The 20,390-nt window shown below is 38.7% G+C and overlaps 1 protein-coding gene across 1 annotated transcript; it reads left to right on the top strand.

The window, feature by feature from the left end:
• Positions 1-1,328: 1,328 nt before the first annotated feature.
• Positions 1,329-20,287, top strand: ece1 (endothelin converting enzyme 1). The gene is made up of 18 exons (XM_077603217.1): positions 1,329-3,143; positions 4,187-4,325; positions 7,275-7,487; positions 7,571-7,695; positions 8,839-8,985; positions 9,092-9,157; positions 9,796-9,984; positions 10,106-10,248; positions 11,579-11,693; positions 15,278-15,388; positions 15,454-15,552; positions 15,628-15,705; positions 15,785-15,888; positions 16,772-16,882; positions 16,964-17,031; positions 17,723-17,913; positions 17,989-18,084; positions 19,274-20,287. The coding sequence occupies exons 1-18, from the start codon at positions 3,015-3,017 to the stop codon at positions 19,448-19,450; spliced, it is 2,301 nt and encodes a 766-aa protein (XP_077459343.1). The 5' UTR covers positions 1,329-3,014; the 3' UTR covers positions 19,451-20,287.
• The last annotated feature ends 103 nt before the right edge of the window (positions 20,288-20,390 follow it).

The raw sequence follows: 20,390 nt of genomic DNA, 5'->3' as shown, positions 1-20,390 counted from the left end.
ATCATGCTAGCATCTAACATCTGTTCTTGTTGCCTAATTTGATTGTCAGCTTTTTAAGAGCACAAAAGAGATAAATGGAAATGACTTTCATTGACAAGATAAGACAAGCTAACATTTAGCAATTGAAAACAAACAACCGCAGTTCCTGAACAGCACAACCAGGAATGAAAAGAATTCCTCCGCTACATTGCGAACACGAACAACCACGTGGCGGTCAATACGAGCCATGTTTTCTCTCCAAACGCTACTAAAAATAAACCCAAATGATTTTTTTTATATAACTTGATGGGAAAGCGGCTTAGCAGGTTTTATTTTGCCCGCTACAGCACTCCCATGATTATCAGGGCGTTTTCCCTCTCCGTAAAGGAAACATCTTTGCTGGGGGTGGTGGAAAAAAATGACCTTTTCCAGAGCTGTGGCAGTGTCAGAGGTCGGGAACTAAACCCCCGAGACGACGGCGCCGCTATCTGTCGCTCGCAGGCGACGTGACCGTGCGATTGTAAAAGTGCAAGAGCAAGAGTGTTTGCCTGTTGAGTCATGGCCTCGTTTTGTTTGCGTCCATTCCATACGGGAGAGCAAACAAACAGCAAGTGCTTACGGGGGACGCCATGTGGGTTAGGCGACAAGTTAGCTCATGCTACGTGAAAAATGATACCTTTCTGCTATTCTTTTGGCGCGTGGCTTTCAGTGTTTTAACATCTTAGCGTAAACGAGTCTTCTTGTACGTGTTTCTGTTGTTTGTGGTTCTGTTGTTTTGTGTTTGCGGGAGTCAATGCGTGTTAGTTGATGTTTGGGTTTGTTTACAAAAGTGTTTTTGCAGGTTTTTCTTGTTTGCGCTGGTATTTTTGTGTATCTTTTTGTATCATGTTTTGTGCATAGGAGTCGGCATATGCTTGCTTGTGTGCGAATGTGTTTTCCTGTTGTGTGGGTCTTTTTGGGGTGTTTTGGTGTTGTTTTTTCTTCTGTATGTCATGTGTGCTTTTAGCTTTGAGCGTCAGATGGTCTTTTTGTGTTGTAGTGTTTGCGGTTCTTTTGTGTCTCGCTGTTTGCGTGTGACCTTTTGTGTAAGGGTTGGAAATAATCTGATGAAGCTTGTTGGTGTGCACCCATTTTTAAGTATGGCATTATGCTGCTACTTACCGTATTTATTTGAGTATAACATGCAACATTTTGTAACAAAAAAACAAAGCATAGTTTGGGTGCGCGTTATACACGAATCCCGAAGAAAAACTGCCTGCCAGAAAAAATCTCCTCGGCAGCCGTTTTAATGAGAGCCCGTTCTATTGGCTGGCGCGCACACTTGTAAAAAATACCTCAAGAAGAATCGAATCAATTGTTTGGTAAATCTGGTGATGATGAATCCGACTTTGAATTTTTTAAAAAATATTATGATGATGAAATTGGTCTTTAAGGATTTGAAATGGGGGCAAAGTTATGGCTTCCCACTGTCAGTTGTAGTACCAATACTGACCTGGGAGAGGCCGTATCCTGTCAAACTGTCAAAAAATACAGTTGTAGAATATGTAATTGAAGATATAAGGATGTTAGTTTAATAACATGGTGACGGTTTTCGTTCCTGGTCTGGTCTGAAACCCTAAAATGCACGACCCTAGACATTTTTAACGAAACACTCCACGTTTAGAAGAAGGAAAAATCATAACGTTTCATAACCAGAGTGCAAAACAGTTCTATGGCCAGATGCGAAGTTGAAAGCGCGTTGTCGTTTCGCAAAAAAAGTGTCTTTCACAATAACCTTTGACTTTTCACTCGCAATTTCTGGTGCTAGTGTCGTAATTCCAGGGAAAGGTCATCAAATGTGTCTGTTTATTTGTCGAAATTGGCAAGTAGTGGGAGGAGTCTGCCGTTCCCTTGCGGTTTTTTTAAAATGAAATGAGAAGAACAACAGATTAGGGGTGTGAGCACTTTTTGTGGTTTACAGGTAGCTGTCTGGGTCATGTAAACATACTGGGTTACTTATTTGGGTTATCTCGACAGTGATGGGAGCCAGATGAGATTGCTTACATTTCTGTTATACAGGGGTACCTCAACATACGAGTGCCCAGACATATGAGCAATTTGAGATATGAGTAAAATTTCGGGCAAATATTCCCCTCTGAAATCCGTCTAATTTTAGTACTATTAAACACATTTTAGTACTATTAAACCACTAGTTATTTTTTACTTTGCTAATAGATGGCAAATTAGAACAAATAAAAATGTTTTTCCTAACCAATATACTGTTTTGGGTGTTTTTTTTCAGAGGGTTGGGACGAATTCATTTATTTTTAGTTCATTTCTATGGGGAAACGTACATTTGAGTTACGAGTAAATCGACATACTAGCTCAGTCCCGGAAAGAATTAAGTTCGTATCTCGAGGTACCACTGGAACATACAAAGTGCATGTTGTTCTTTGTTTTAATTTTTAAAAACAACTACAAAAATGGTTCACAGGATTGTTGACTGTTTTTTTTTTTTTTTTTTTTTAAATTCACAAAACGTGGGCAGTTAAAAAAAATCAGGGTGTGATTCTGACATGTCTGTGTTTGGCTAGTTTTAGTTTGAAATAGACAGGGAAAAAGCCATGGGTAATGACGCTTTAAAGAAGGGAAAGGGTCGCCTAGTAGCCTATCAGGTGTCGGTGACCGTGGAGACCGCGGTAAGCATTTCAAGGGAGGGAATAAGCTTCCAGGAGCACCTCCTTCCTAGAATATCTTGTCCTATAGAAAAGAATCGAGGTGTGGCCTCAGCCGGCTAAAATCTTTCTGCGATTGTATCCACACAGACAAGTTGCAAATGTTATGTGTCTTCCCTCACGCCAGGTGGAACTAGCTTAGCCTTAAAAGAGGAGTCTAGAATTCAGGGGACGTGTTAAGTGTCGGCAGCAATGGGGGCGAACAGGAGAGGCCTTTAAAATACTGTCCGAGGGGACCGGACAGACCGGATCGCTCACTATGGACTCTGGGGCGAAACCCGAACCCCTAAACTCGGTTGAGGAGTAGACAGCTGAACCGGCATGGATGCACTCAGGGACTCTTTTGTCACTTTGACTTTTCAGATGTCATCGTACAAAAGAGCCACCCTAGATGAGGAAGACCTGGTGGACTCCGGCGGGGATGACATCTACCAGTCTTCACCTATGCAGGTAAACACAATTTGACCTTTCTTGGATTAACTGGTGTTCACGCCATTGTTTTTTGTTTTGTTTCCCCACGAACCTTCTTTTAATCGTTATAAAATCTAACCAACCTATTATGAAATAGTTTTTGAGTGTGGTGATTTTGTGGTGTAGTACTAAGACTGACCTGCGTGAGGCAGCACTGTGCAAAACATGAAAAAGCTCACTCTTTTGTACCTGCCATTGCTCACTCAGGGCCACCAATGATTTTTTTTGTCAAAAATGATGACCACCAATGATTTTTTGTCAAGAATGATGACCACCAATGATTTTTTGTCAAAAATGATGACCACCAATGATTTTTTTGGTCAAAAATGATGACAACCAATGATTTTTCTTGTCAAACATGATGACCACCAATGATTTTTTTTGTCAAAAATTATGACCAATGTTTTTTTTGTCAAAAATGATGACCACCAATTATTTTTTCTGTCAAAAATGATGACCACCAATGTTTTTTTGTCAAAAATGATGACCACCAAAGATTTTTTCTGTCAAAAATGATGACCACCAATGATTTTTTGTCAAAAATGATGACCACCAATGATTTTTTTGTCAAAAATGATGACCACCAATGATTTTTTTGGTAAAAAATGATGACCACCAATGATTTTTTTTGGTCAAAAATGATGACCACCAGTGTTTTTTTGTCAAAAATTACGACCACCAATGTTTTTTGTCAAAAATGATGACCACCAATGTTTTTTTGTCAAAAATGATGACCGCCAATGTTTTTTTGTCAAAAATGATGACCACCAATGATTTTTTTTGTCAAAAATGATGACCACCAATGATTTTTTTGGGTCAAAAATGATGACCACCAATGATTTTTTTTGTCAAAAATGATGACCACCAATGATTTTTTTTGTCAAAAATGATGACCACCAATGATTTTTTTGTCAAAAATGATGACCACCAATGTTTTTTTTCCAGGTTGAAAGCCAATAGATAAAATGAGCTGTTAAATTTTGCACCCATTGATTTCCCAGTTGAAATACACATGTGCACAGGTGACTCTCCGGAGTGGCCGGAGTTTTTCTTGCTGGTCCGAAAAAACTGAAAACGAGAGGAGGCTTCTGTTCCTGGTGTGTTTGCTGTCCGCAGCCCTCTTCGTATCGCTCATCACAACTGCCGTCTTCTACCGCCAAAGTGAGTACTTGATTACATATTTTGTTTGAGTTTCAGTGTCAGCCAACCAAGTGATGGGAATTGGCAGTTAATATTTTGGCAGCTGCTTTCCAGTCATTTCAAGGAATCGTTTATTCGCTTACCCAACAATTCTGGTAATCAAGTCATCTTACGGTATTTTGCAATTGAGAGATGACAAATTTTGGTTCTGAATTCAACGACAAGGCCCAAGAGTTTGATAATTTGCTCATTTTTTTTTTATGTAAAAGGTGATACAATTTAGGACCAGTCCTGTTTTGCTGCATTTCCCTCTTGTTACTGGAAGTAAACCTTAAATGAAAACAGGTCAAACCTGTCTGTTCATGCATTATTCGTTCGGAATCTCAAACAAGGTTTTATCTGGATTTATCCAGAGAGAAAGCAATGCTTTCAATCACAGTTTGGCTCAGTACATATTGTATATGGTCATCTATAATCCTTATAAAGCGTGATTAATGGTTGTGAGTCTGTATGTTAAGATTGTCTCGCTACGTTTGTCCAAACCGTGCAATGTAGAGAGTTGATTTTTTTTATGGTGGCCAGAAACGGCTGTCAGATCCTAATAGACGAGTGATTGAATTTTTCTTCACCTTCTCTAAGTGTGGAAACTCAATCTTTTAATTGTTAAACACCCAGTTTTCATAGAGAATTTTTTAATAGCGCAACAATTGTAATTTGGTTCGCCGGTCCCCCTGCGTGTATATGTATAACAGCAATGATATCTTTAACTTTTATCTAAAGATAGCAGCAATATACAACTTTTGTAAATTCAACTATTTTTATCCTCTAGTTATGCTCATTAGCGTAGCATACAGAGTCTGCTAACCTGTTTATCAGGTTTGGTCATGTGATGTTCTATATATAGCAGATTGATGTATGATTTTAAAAGGTTGATACTTATTTGAAAAAATAGGAATAAAACATAAATTGTCAGTGTTGAAAGCAAATTTTCTAACCCATTATTTTGAGGCTGATCTACATTTTTTTTAAAGAAAAATACTATAAAAATATATATCATACGTGAACACAATATTCACAAATCGGTGAACTTACACTACTCTAATGTTTTTCCATAAGTTCGTGCTTAATATTGATTGTCATCTTGTTTACACTACCCTCCATTGCACCTGCTTGCTTTGGATCTATTGTTTTTCCCTTGTGAGCATGGTTACACCTAATTATTTAGTATTGTAATGTTATTTCTGGTGTTCCATTTGTGGTGAAACAAAAACAAATCATATTTGGCCTCGTAACATTTTTTGGTGCAACAAAAAAATATATAACAAAAATCCCAGGAGTCAATCAGCATTCCAATTCACAATTGCATTTCAAGGAAATCTTCTGGAAACAATGTCACCACACCTTTAGCTTTACTTCCTAACACCTTTTCAGCCTCTCCCGCCTGCGTCAACAGTCCAACAAAAAACGCTTTTGGATGACACATGTCGTATGCGGGTTTTCCTCTGATTTGTCATGGGAAGTCGCATGCTGCTTCCTGTCATTCAAAAGTGTGGACATCGCTGCAAATTATGGGATAATGGGAGGAACGGGGATGAATTCTCCTCGGGGTGCTAAACTTTTTAGCTTCGGAAGTCCTTTCAAAGCTGTCCCACGGTTTTTACGCGTCTTTTGCATTGTCGTCTAAAGCAGACTGATTAAAATCTAAATATGATCAATGTTAAATTATGGAGTGGTTAGCGTGTCGGCCTCACAGTGCGAGACCTGGGATCAAATCCAGGTCGGTCCACCTATGTGGAGTTTGCATGTTCTACCCGGGCCTGCGTGGGTTTCCTCCGGGTACTCTGGTTTCCTCCCACATTCCAAAAACATGCATGGTAGGCTGATTGGACACTCTAAATTGCCCCTAGGTAATATGGGTGTGTGTGCATGGCAATTTTCCACTTTAATGGAGCCATGTGTAAGACTAGTGGTCAAATATGGAACTGCATCGAGGATCTACATTAATCAATTTTGGATGTATACATTATTTTATTGAGGGTGGCCCGGTGGAGCGAGTGGTTAGCGCGTCAGCCTCACAGCTCTGGGGTCCTGGGTTCAAATCCAGGTCGGTCCGCCTGTGTGGAGTTTGCATGTTCTCCCCGGGCCAGCGTGGGTTTTCTCTGGGTACTCCGGTTTCCTCACACATTCCAAAGACGTGCATGGTAGGCTGATTGGTTTCTGGACTTTTTTTCTCAGAAAATTGGAGGAATTAAAGGGCCAACATGAAATTTATTAAACACGTGGCTTTTGTTTGGTCTTGAAGACAAGAACAAGCTGGACTTTTTGTTTAGTTTATCTTCCTGAAGATTGCCAGGCATAATGATTGATAAAATAATCAGGCCTCAAAATGTTCTGCCAAAATGATCCTATTTATCATCTAATCCACTGGTGTCAAAGTGGCGGCCCGCGGGCCAAATTTGGCCCGCCGCATCATTTTGTGCGGCCCGGGAAAGTAAATCATGAGTGCCGACTTTCTGTTTTATGATCAAATTCAAATAAAAATTAGAGATGTGTAGGGAATATTTCCCACGTTTCCCCTTTTTTAATCAATAATTGCAGATCTGTACTCATTTGAATGTCCAAAAATTATCGGAAAAACGGTCAATTCATGTCAATTTGATTAATGTTGGCAGCCTAGTTGAAAGACATAACGAAATCGAAACTACGTCACAAAAAATGAGTTTGACATCCCCATATTTTAATCTGTCATGTGAATCCGGATGAAAAACGACTTCTTACAAGCAGGGCGCGTTCCTTCCCGTTATTGCGCATAGGCCGCAAATGATGCTTTCCAGATGCTCCCCCGAAGCTCAGCGCATCTATTTGGCTTACCTAGCTTTTGAAATATTTTCCCATTATTCACGGCGGTGCCAAAAAAAAACAAAAACAAAATGTGACGGAATTTTAAGACTGTTTTGTTCCACGTTTCAGCACACCCGGGTGTTTGCCTGACCGAACCATGCATCACGGTGGCCAGCGCCGTCCTGTCGGCCTTGGACCGCTCCGTCGACCCTTGTCACGATTTCTACAACTACGCTTGCGGCGGGTGGGTTAAGAGCAACCCCCTGCCTGAAGGCAAATCCCGCTGGGGTCCTTTTAGCACTCTGTGGGAGCACAACATGCTGGTGATGAAGCATTTGTTAGGTGAGTGGCTGAAAAGATTAGTGATGTCTTTTGTTGTTGTTGTTGTTTATGCATTTTTTTAAATTTTGACATGATTTGAACAGAGAACACGACAATGAAAGGTCTGAGTAAAGCTGAGGAGAAGGCCCAGCGGTACTATCAGGCCTGCATGAATGAGGAAAAGATTGAGGAGTTGGCCGCAAAACCATTGCAGGAACTCATCACGCAGGTATTAGTGTATTTTATCGCATATACGCCATATTTGTTGACTGAATCGAGGGTACGGCTTATCTGCGCACAAATTAGACATCACATGCACGAAACTGCAAGGTGGTAAAGACGCAAGACAACATTTATCTTTTTAAATGTACCGTATTATGCTGTTCATTATACCCGGGTATATTAAATGATTTTTTCTTTTTTGAGCCTCCCACTTGTGCGCCATTTAATATACCCCAAGATTTGTATGGTGTTCATGGGGGCATAATTATAGATATTTAAGTTCATTAAAATTCCAAGTCAGACTTTATTCAGCAGTAAGTAGTTTTAACTTGAGCAGTAAGTTGTTTTAGTCTGCAAAACGTTGATGCACCCCATCACGGCATAAAGAGTGCATAGTGGATCGTACCTTCCCGTTTGTGCGCCATTAATCTACCCCTACCGTTTATTATACCCGGGTATATTAAATGGGGGGTATATTAAACCGCAAAATACGGTAGCTTGCAGAAAACGTGAAAAAAACTTACTTGTGCCTGCAATTTCTCGCTCAAGACGCCACCATTTTATCTAGAAATGACAAACTAGACTGATACGGACACACTTCCTGGTTGTACTGCTCACATGACTTCCTTTTTGAATTTGTCTATGTGCAGACAACACTCTTTTAGTCCAGCAATCGATTTATACAGTATCTTAGAAATACCACGTGCGCTGATTTTTCTTAAGAAAAATTAACACATTTGTACTCCCTATTAAAACCATGAATATGGAGGTGAAAATTATGAATCAGGGGGCGGCTTTTACGAGAGAAATTGTCAAATTCAACGATTTTAAGGCAATTTTAAGGGTACGACTTATATGCGAGATTTTCCCTTCAAATTAAGACATTTGTACTCTCTATTAAAACCAAGAATAAAGAGGTTAAAATTGTGAATCAAGGGGAGTCTTATACGAGAGCAATTGTAAAATTCAACGATTTTAAGGGTACGGATTATACGGGGAGGCGGCTTATATGCGAGAAAATACGGTAGTTCCTACATTTTATGTCTGAACTTAATGGAAGAAAAAAAAAACTTCAAATCCAAATCCCAGGCAGCCACAAAATAACTAACACATTAGCCTTTGTCATAAAATACGACTGAATCTTTTGTAGCTTGGAGGTTGGGCCTTGACTGGACCCTGGGACAAAGATAATTTTCAAGAAGTCCTCCGCGCCGTGTCGGCAAACTACCGCGCTTCCCCGTTCTTCGCCGTGTTTGTCAGTACCGACTCGAAGAACTCTTCTAGTAACGTCATCCAGGTGAGCGTTGATGTTTCTGTTGCCACTCAGATTGTGTGTTTAGGTTTAGGATGTTTAGGATCGGACACCCATTGAACTGGGTCACGTTGTCTTTCTGCCAATGTAGGTGGATCAGTCAAGCCTGGGACTCCCTTCGCGGGATTACTACCTCAACAAAACCGCTAATGAAAAGGTATTACACATTTCAGACAAATTCATCCACTGCATTCATTAGAATGAATTGCATTTATGATTAGAAAATTACAATTTCCGGAGAAATTGCTTGGGGGTGATTTTCGGTCAGAATTATAGGGTCACTTCCATTGTTAGCTAATTGGACGTCCACCACCGTCAATGGCACCAAAAGATTCACAGGATTCACAGCCAGTGCTCGTAGTTTAAACGAATGAGATCTCTAGTGTTGACAATGGCAAGCAACGAGTTCATTTTGAGTTACCTCCTTGTTAGTTCGAGACTATGTAGGGTCACTTCCTATACATTGTGGATCATTGGTCACTTCCTATTGATTTTAAGACATTTCAGGTCACTTCCTATTGATTTTAAGACATTTCAGGTCACTTTTTATTGATTTTTGTGTCACTTCCTATTGGTTTTAGGGTGGTTAAGAGGTCACTTTCTGGTTATTCTGGGTCACTTGTCAATTCCTGTTGACTCTGGAAAATACCAGGTCACTTTCTCTTGCTTTAGTGAATCAAAAAATCTGAATGGACTTTATTGGAGTTGTTTTGCACAGTGTAGGATTACCCAGATAATTGTTTTTTTCCCCCTGATACATACTCACAGACACTCATTGGTTTATCCACTTTGCAGTATCTCACGGCATACCAGAACTTCCTGGTGGAGTTAGGAGTCCTGCTGGGTGGCTCCTACGAGACGTCTCTGCAGCTCATGGGGGAAATAGTGGACTTTGAAACGGCCCTGGCCAACATCACGGTGCCCCTCGAGGAGAGACGTGACGAGGAGCTCATCTACCACAAGATGGAAGCCAAAGACCTGAAGGTAAGGACAGCAAATGAGTTGACCAGAACATTTGGGGTCTGTGTCATTAAAGGGCATTTTTTACTTTCGTATGACCTCACACACAGTCTGGTGTTAAACTAGTTTTGTACTTTTTGTCTAGAGTCTGGCTCCTGCGGTAGACTGGATGCCCTACCTCAACGAGGTGTTCGCTCCCGTTGCGCTCAATGAGTCCGAGCCGGTGGTGGTCTACGCCAAAGAGTACCTTCCGAAAGTGTCGGACCTCATAACCAACACCAATAAAAGGTTCCAATTGCAATTTGTAGCTTAACGTATTTTCACGGCTATACGGCGCATCGTATTTTTAGCCGCAGTGTCAATAACGAGTGCTATTTCTGTATTTTACACACACAAAGGACGCACCGTTTTTATAGACGCAGCCAGGCATGGCAAAACATACACCAGCTTAAACGTACACGCTACACCCACACAGTAAAACCCGTTTTTAAAAAGGCAACGGAAGAAAAACTGAGTTCGGTTGTACTTTATTTAGCCATTTTACAATGCACTCGCGTCATCATCGCCCACAAATCCATCAAAGTCCTCATTTTCTGTGTCCGAATTGAACAATTGTCCATCGAAAACGCTGAGTTTTATACGTTCGTCCAGGCAGCCACAATCCATTCGCAAATAGTAGCTAGCTAGTAGCTAGCGTAACTATTCCAACGCTGTCTTCCATGCTTCGTAAAGCTGTGTTGATGTCGATGTATACAGGCCACAATCCATTGGGTGTATTGACAAAAGAACTACATATCCCAGCAGTCACTGTGCAGTACTTTGTCTACGGGAAAATAGTAGAGTCGGTGTACCCTATCGACTGATTTATTTTATTTTATCGTGGTAACAATTTTAGTATTGGTCCATATATAAAGCGCACTGGATTATAAGGCGCCCTGTCTATTTTGGAGAAAATTTAAGACTTATGTGCGCCTTATAGTCGTGAAAATATGGTAGTTTTGGTTTCCTATTATCCGTTCTTTCTAAAAAATTTATTTCAGGTGAAAATAATGCAATTACAGTCATGCCTTGAGATATGAGCTTTATATGTTCCGGGACCAAGTTTGTATGTCGATTTACTCGTATCTCAAATCAACGTTTCCCATAGAAATGAACGAAATACAAATTAATTCCTTAACATTTCATGCTTAATGTCAATTTTCATCATACGCCGTTTCTTTACACTACCCTTCATTGCACCTGCTCGTTTTGGACCCATTGTTTTTCCCGTCATTCTGCACTGACTAACGCTAAAAAAACGGGGGGAAAAATGCAACGCTCCACCCAGTGCTCGTAGATGTCTTTGCACGAGGGAGATGCGGCAAGAAAGACAGTGCCATGCTGAAATCATAAGCAGCCTCTCGCATCTCGGCCAGCTGGCTGTCTCGTATACTCGTATCTCAAATCGCTCGTATGTTGGGGTACTCGTATGTCAAGGCATTTCTGTACAAAGTTTCCCCCAAGCTAAAATAGTGCGACAAAAGAAAGAATATCAAGTATACATAATTCAGAAATTGAGCCCACACTATATCTGTTTGTTTTTACCCATCTCTAATGGTGGCCATGTTGTCTTTTTCAGCCTTCTCAACAACTACATGGTCATGAAAGTAGTAAGGAAGATGGTGGCCATTTTGGATCAGCGGTTTCAGGATGCCGAGCAGCGTTTTTTAGAGATTATGTATGGAACTAAAAAGGTAAACCTAACTTTTTTTTGTTATTTATTCCCCAATTTTTAGGGGTTTTTATTGTTTTAGTGCCTACTCTCCTCCCTGAAAGTGTAAAAAAATATTCAGTGGTACCTCTACATACGAGCAGCTCTACCTACGAGATGCTCGAGATACGAGGAAAATTTTGAGCAAATAATGCGCCCTAGATACGAGAAAAATTTCGACACACGAGAAAGCCAGGTGGCCTTGACATGAGAGGCTGTTTATCATTGTAGCGCACTCTTTTTTGCCGCATCTCTTTCGTGTATAACAGATATCTACGAGCACTGAACGATTTGTTCAGACGAGTTTCGACCAGAAAACGCACAATGCGCATGCACGGGCAAAAAGAGGGCTTTCTGGGTAATGAAGTATACTCGTGCACACAACACCGATAGCCAATGGCACCCTTTTTCAGAATAAAACTTCATTACCCACAATCAATACGTAGGTAGGCTGTTATTCCTTCCTTAGCCTGTTAGCTCCCGCGATCGCTCATTCAAGACTACTTCTGGTTGGCAAGTGGTCGTGCGTTATCCTATTGTGAGGACATTTGTGTACATCATTTTAGGAATATTTTGAAGGGAATACAACAGCAAACAGCCCATCGATAGTGAACGTGAGGGTGGAGGCGTGGCAAACCGCTAACCCGCCCAGAACGAAGGTAAAAAAAAAAAAAAAAAAATAGAATTCTGTTTTGTGTAAAGTTACATTAAATGTATGTTTGAGTGTGTCTGTATATATTAATCCCAGTTAATTTAAATTTGTTTGTTCGGTTACGAGTGAGTTGCCGTGGATAAAGTAACCCCAAACAATCCCCCCCTGCCTGCTTCTATGTCCGTCTATGAACCCTCCACGTCTAATTTTAGTTCTATTAAACACATTTTAGTACTATTAAAGTTTGGAACGAATTAATTAGTTTTTAGTTCATTTCAATGGGAACCGTTCGCTCGAGTTACGAGAAGATCGACATACGAGCTCAGTCCCGGAACGAATTAAGCTCGTATCTCGAGGTACCACTGTATTTACATTCCAGTGTTATTTTCTACCTTTGCACAGTTGAGTCCCACCCACTTTTTTTTCATTTATCAAACAACAGCAGACATACGAGACCATAAATGGAATGTAATACAAGAAAAACCAACAGTTCATTTGTCACACGGAGCGAGTTTTGCAGTGCTGTTATGCTTTCCGACATTACTACACAGGAAATAGTTTGGCCCTCAAGTGAATTACTGTTTTATGAAGCAGGGGAGGGAGGGGGGACGCGTTTGTAGAATAAGTACGGTAAGTGCAGGCGACCTTTTGGCGGTTATCGGGTTGAGATCCTGTTTTTTTTTCAAGTGGGTCAAGCTGGAATAACAAAGACAACGTAATGTATGTTTGCCGCTGAAACTGAGCCTCGTGTTACCACTCAAACCTACTTTTGACCTTTGCTACTGTTGTTCTCCGCTTTCCTTTTTAACTCTTAAGGATTCACCTTTGTACATTTGCCCCCGATTTAACAGTGAATAATGATGAGTAAGGGTATATGTTATTTTTAACTGAAATAATAAGTGCAGTACATACCGGATTTTTTCGCAGATACGTCGTATTTGTCCCTCAATTAAAAAAAAAAAAATATATATATATATATATATATATATATATATATATATATATATATATATATATATATATATATATATATATATATATATATATATATATATATATATATATATATATATATATATATATATATATATATATATATATATATATATATATATATATATATATATATATATATATATATATATATATATATATATATATATATATATATATATATATATGCGCACAAATTAGACTTGACATGCACGGAACGCCATAACGTGGCCGATACGGTCATTTATTTCAAAAGAGAGCAAAGATAAACCTATAAAACGTATTTTGACATTTATGAATGAAATTCAAGAAAAAAAATAAACCCTATCTTGCATAAAACGTGAAAAAAAATCACTTGTGCCTGCCATTGCTTGCTCAGGGTGCCACCATCTTACCTAGGGATGACAAACTAGACCACTACGGACACACTTCCTGGTTGTACTGGTCACATGACTTCCTTTTTTAATTTGTCTACATGCAGGCAACATGTTTCGGAATGTGCAATTTAGCAATTGATTGATATAGTAGCTCAGAAATACCACGTACGATGATTTTTCTTAAGATTTTCCCTTTAAATTAACGAATTCGTACTCCCTATTAAAACCTTGAATATGGAGTTGAAAATTGTGAATCTTGGGGCAGCTTATACGAGGGAAATTGTAAAATCCAACGATTTTTAGGCGAAATTAAGGGTACGGCTTGTCTTTTCCTGTGTCTGCATTCTCACCCTCCTGCTACTGTGACAATGAAGTTTCCCGAATACGGGATGAACAAATTATCTAATCTAATCTAAAGGTCATTTATACTGGTGAAAATAGCCACACACAAACAGAATATTTGCTCAGAACTAAGTTTTAGAAAATATAACACAATCGGGTCTTTGCTGACGTTGATCACAAGGCAGAAACAGAGAGATACTTTGAATTGATTCGAAATATCAACATAAAGCATTGGCTGTTTCATATTTGACTGCAGCTTGTGTTTTCAACACCTACACACACACAAACTGCTATTCAAGTCAAATGAATGGACAAAAGCGACCCAACAAACATGGTTGTTACAGTCCCAGGGTGTTGTTCAATGTAGCTTTTTTTTTACATTTTATTTAATTTTTTTTTTGCCATATTCTAAGTTTGATTTGTTTAGAGCAAGTTCAAAATGAACTACGACCACCAGGCACTCGGATAACTGAGGTTTAGCAATTTAACTTGGCAAAGAACAACTGTGAGAACTTTGGACCGCCATCTTAGTAGCAAAAAAATACAAAAATAAAAAAGGAATATGCTTTTATTTCATAGCTGTTATTTCCTATAATAAAGCATTTTTTCCAAATATAAATTTTGGAAATATTACATTTGGCGTTAAACTTTGATGCCATACAAAAAGATAGTCAAAAAAATAAATCTATCTGCATTATTGTCGGACATTAGTCAGAGTCTGTCATCTTAATATTCGGTGCCATTGACGGTGATAAACGTCCAATGCATTTTGACCGGTGTTGTCAAATTCTCCATTTTTTTTTTATTTTATTTTTTTTTACCATCCCAACCAATGTTCCCTCTAATGTTTTGTTTGTCTGGGCAGAAAGATAACCTCCCTGAGCACACAGAGTACCAGTGTGAGCAACATCATCATTGCTCGCTATGGGCATAAGCGGGTGTATGTCTACTACACATAAATGATTTAGTAATAATAAAATGTAATGATTAATATCTATGAATGGGCGGCCGGCGGATGAGTGGTTTGCGCGTCGGTCTCACAGCTAAAAAAAAAAAAAATTGGGATTTTATTTTGTGCGCTCCATATGATTTGCTGTGCGCAGAAAAGACGAGAGTAGTGCGCAATTGCGCATGTGCGCAGCGTAGAGGGAACATTGCTCCCAACTGTCTGACCACCTCCTCTCCTACTTTGACGTTTTGCAGAGCTGTACTCCTCGCTGGAAATTGTGCGTCGGCGACACCGACAGCGGCTTGGGCTTCGCTCTGGGCGCCATGTTCGTCAAGGCCGCCTTCGCCGAGGACAGCAAGGCCATCGTGAGTGCCAAACGATCATGGGGAGACGACGCGTTTCTCGCCGTCTCCTTTTGTCCGGCCCGCAGGCTGAGGACATGGTCGGCGACATCAAAACGGCGTTTGAGGAAGGGCTCAAGTACGTCAGCTGGATGGACGCCGACACCAAGAAGGCCGCCAAAGAGAAGGTGGGGAATCGCCATTGCCTAACGTTGAGTACAAGTAGTCACTTATTTTTTGATTCGTGCATTTTTTAAATTAAGGCCGATGCAATCTACAACATGGTTGGCTATCCGGAGTTCATCATGAACGCCACCAAACTGGACAAGGTGTTCATTGACGTAAGTTAAATGGAGTTACGTTCAAATTAATGACGTGTAGCGTCGAAGCAGAGGAAGAAATGCAATTCTTTTGTTGCAGTTTGAGGTGGTTTCAGATCTGCACTTCCAAAACGTCATGCAGTACTACAACTTCTCCGCCAGGGTGATGGCTGACCAGTTGAGAAAAATTCCAACCCGGAACCAGTGAGTGGCTATGCTAATTCAAATGGGTTCTGATTGTTGGAGACAAATTAGACTACAGAAAAGAAGAATCTTTACTTTTCTTTTTAAATTTTGATTTAGTTTCTAAATACTAAAGATAAAAAAGGTTTAATTTTTTCCGTTGAAATTATTTTTTTATATAAAAGAAACTGAGTTTCTTCTAAAATATCCAGAAAACTAGACTACAGAAAGGAAGAATATATATATATATATATATATATATATATATATATATTTTAATTTTGATTTAGGTTCTAAATACTAAATATAAAAAAGTTTTTCTTTTTTTTCCATTGAAATTATTTTTTTATGTACAAGAAACTGAGTATTTTCTAAAATATACAGAAAACTAGACTACAGAAAGGAAGAATATATATATATATATATATATATATATATATATATTAATTTTGATTTAGGTTCTAAATACTAAATATAAAAAAGTTTTTCTTTTTTCCATCCATAAATTAAAAAAATATATATATATATATAAATTTTGATTTAGGTTCTAAATACTAAATATAAAAAAGTTTTTCTTTTTTTTCCATTGAAAAGATTTTTTTATGTACAAGAAACTGAGTATTTCCTAAAATAAATGATTTCAAAAGGTAAATAATTAAAAATATATATTCAGGGACATTTTTAGGTAAAATGTATTTTATTTAATGTTTGGTATTTAAAATGTATTTAATAAGATTAATATAAATCAGAGAATATTTACTGTTGAACAAGATTTTGATTACTTCAACTACCCGAATCATTGATTCATTTGGATACAAAATGCAATTTAACAATTGATTAATTGCAGTTTAGTTGGTCATTTATATTTGTGACCTTTTAACCCAATGTGTTTTTTTTTTGGCAGATGGAGTATGACCCCCCCAACCGTAAATGCGTATTACAACCCTACCAAAAACGAGATGGTTTTACCAGCAGGAATTCTCCAAATGCCCTTTTACAGCCGCTTCTGGCCCAAGTAAGTCTTTCGTAGTTTTTCTAAGGTGATTGCAAAATACATACTTGTGCTAATCGTCGTCGTCATTTTTCTTCGTTCCAGAGCCCTCAACTTTGGCGGAATTGGGGTTGTCATGGGACATGAACTGACTCATGCTTTTGATGACCAAGGTTAGCAATCAATCAAGTGCTAGCAACGCAATACAGTAATCCCGCGATTATCGCGTCTTCACTTATTGTGAATTAACTACTTCGTGATTTTCCGCTATTAATTATTTTCTAAAGACAAAAAATATATATTTAAATTTTTTTAAGTTCATAAAAATGTGAAAATCCACGCTGAAACTCGTAAGAGGAAGCCTCTCTTGCTACTCGGACTCAGCACTGAAGAAGAAAAAACAGTTATACAGTAATCCCTCAAATATCGCGGCTTCACGACATCGTGTTTTTTTTTCTGGGAAACTTTTTTTTTATAAAAATGTTTTTGTAAGTTCCTAAAAATGTGAAAATCCACACTGAAACTCGCAAGCGGAAGCCACTCCCCCTGTCCTCAGCTTGCTACTAGAACTGAAGTAAAAAAATAATAATAATAACAATTTGATTTATTGTATTTTTTTGAAATGGGGTGACCCTACTTCGCGGTTTTTCGATTATCGCGACCATGTCTGGTCTACATTCACCGTGATAATCGAGGGATCACTGTAATAATAACAATTTGATTTATTTTATTTTTTTGAAATGGGGTGACCCTACTTCGCGGTTTTTCGTTTATCGCGACCATGTCTGGTCCACATTAACCGCAATAATCGAGGGATCACTATACTTGAAAAGAAAAAAAACAGACAAATATGTGGGTTTACAGGAAGAGAATACGACAAAGAGGGCAATCTGCGCTCTTGGTGGAAGAACTCATCCGTGGAGGCCTTCAAGAAGCAGACGCAGTGCATGGTGGAGCAGTACGGCAACTACAGCATCAACCAGGAGCCCCTGAATGGCCGCCACACGCTAGGAGAGAACATCGCCGACAACGGCGGACTGAAGTCTGCTTATGAGGTAACGCGCAGTTGATGTCGAAACCACCTGCGACATGTTGTTATTTTTGTGTAATGTGATGTTACTAAACGTAAGGCTTACGTGAACTGGATTGCAAAAAATGGTGAAGAAGCCACGCTCCCAGCCCTGGGAATGACCAACCACCAGCTGTTTTTCGTGGGATTTGCACAGGTGAGTGTCAGACATTTTCTCTTATGTTTTCGTCATGGCTACACCACAACAGATGCACACATTAATCATCTAAAGGAGTGGTGTTCAAACTATGGCCCGCTTTCCAGATTTTATTGACTCACACAAGAGTCAAAGAGGAATTTACATATAAAGTACAAGTCTACTTACGAAATTTTCAAGTTACGAAAAAAGTTCTGGAACCAATTCATTTTGTAAGTAGTGGTACGACTGTACTAATAAATGCCGTTTACAAAAATATATTTTTCCCGTATTCTAATCCACTGTTTAACAAATGAAAGTGGGCCTTACATTCTTTATTTTTTTATTAAAACGGCCTTCCCAAAAATCGTGTGTATATATACACACACATATACACACACACGTATACACACACACACATACACACACACATATACATGCACATATACACACACACATACATACACACACACATACATACACACACACACACACATACACACACACATATACATGCACATATATACACACATACACACACGTACATTCACATATATACACACACATATACACACATGTACATTCACATATATACACATATACACCAGTTGTATACACAGTTGTATACACGTAGATACACACACATACACAGTTGTATACACATATATACACACACATACACACACACATATACATGCACATATATACACACATACACACATGTACACACACGTACATTCACATATATACACACATATACACACATGTACATTCACATATATACACATATACACCAGTTGTATACACAGTTGTATACACGTAGATACACACACATACACAGTTGTATACACATATATACACACATATATACACACACATATATACACACACACATACATATACACACATATATATACACACATATACACACACATATACACACATACACACACAAATATACACATATATACACGCATACACTTTGACTGCTGAGCTATATACACGTGCTTTTTGTTTTTGGAACACATATACACTCGCATATATACACATACACAGTTGTATACAAATTTTTACACATTTACACACATATTTACACACACATATATACACACATACATATTTGTATACACAGATATACATGTGTATGTATTTTTTAACTTTGTAACTGGAACCTACATGTTTTTATTTATTTATTTATTTTTGCTACCAGGTATGGTGTGCCGTGAGGACACCAGAAAGCTCGCACGAGGGCGTCATCACCGACCCGCACAGCCCGTCCAGATTCCGAGTCATCGGGACCGTCTCGAACTCTCACGAGTTCTCCAAGCACTTTGGCTGCCAAGCAGACACGCCCATGAACCCCAAACACAAGTGCGAACTTTGGTAACTTTGCCTTGAAATGAACTCCGGGACGGGGGGGGGGGGGGACACACAAAAACTGTGGAGACTCACCGGCCTAAAGAACCAACCACTCGATGCCCATCGGCGTTTATCGCAACTAAACGTGGCTGCTTCACTTGTAGGATTTGTTTCATTTCAAATCTTACGTTCACAAATTTTAAAAACAGACAAAACAAACCGGGGGTTTCAATAATAGTCTTTGACAAAATAGGGTTAGAATTATCAGACATTTTTACACATATTCCTGTTTTGCACTCGCAATCGAGTAGCAGCTAGCTTTAGCTAGCTAGCACGTCAAGGGCAGAGAAATTTGGTCTGGTTCGTCAATAAATAAGCCTAACTGTGAAAGTGTAATAGTTTAAGACGCGTTAAAGTTGTCTTTTCTTGATCTTAAGACCGAATGGAAATATGGAAATATATAATACGGGGACATTTATGTAAATTAGCCCCAGTGTTACAAACTAGCAACATTTCCAGAAATAGCCAGATAACTATTTACTTGGCACTCCAGAAATGCAACTATTTCTATACAAGCTATTCAAAGTGTCATTTCCTTAAATATGTACCTTTTAAAGACTGCTGAGCGATATACATGTGCTTTTTGTTTTTGGAACACTGGAGCTATATCTGCTAATTTGAGGGAGCAATGCTAATAACCCTCTTTTTAACGGATAGCACTGAGATTGTTTCTTTTTTGGATAATTATATGACAAGGTTTCCATAAACACTTGGTTTCTAACAAAAGTAATAATATAATACGAGAAATACAAATTAAGATCGTTCAGAAAGTGTATTTATGACTAAGTTACCTAAGTTTTGTGAAACAATTCACTGCTAAGTACCTTGTGAAAAACAAAATTTGGAAATACAGTTTAATATCAGTCCTGATTTAAGTTTAATGTAAAACAAAAGGTTAAAAAGTGTGT

Source organism: Stigmatopora argus, chromosome 6 (genome assembly GCF_051989625.1).
Source record: "Stigmatopora argus isolate UIUO_Sarg chromosome 6, RoL_Sarg_1.0, whole genome shotgun sequence".
Lineage (NCBI taxonomy): Eukaryota > Metazoa > Chordata > Actinopteri > Syngnathiformes > Syngnathidae > Stigmatopora > Stigmatopora argus.
This window is presented reverse-complemented; position numbering and strand designations above follow the sequence as displayed.

Excerpts from the sequence above, each read along its gene's own strand:
- ece1 (XM_077603217.1), top strand. The coding sequence starts at position 3,015 with ATGGATGCACTCAGGGACTCTTTTGTCACTTTGACTTTTCAGATGTCA. Across the intron at positions 15,889-16,771 it reads AAAATTCCAACCCGGAACCA|ATGGAGTATGACCCCCCCAA; the intron begins GTGAGTGGCTAT and ends TTTTTTTGGCAG. Across the intron at positions 18,085-19,273 it reads TTTTCGTGGGATTTGCACAG|GTATGGTGTGCCGTGAGGAC; the intron begins GTGAGTGTCAGA and ends TTTTGCTACCAG.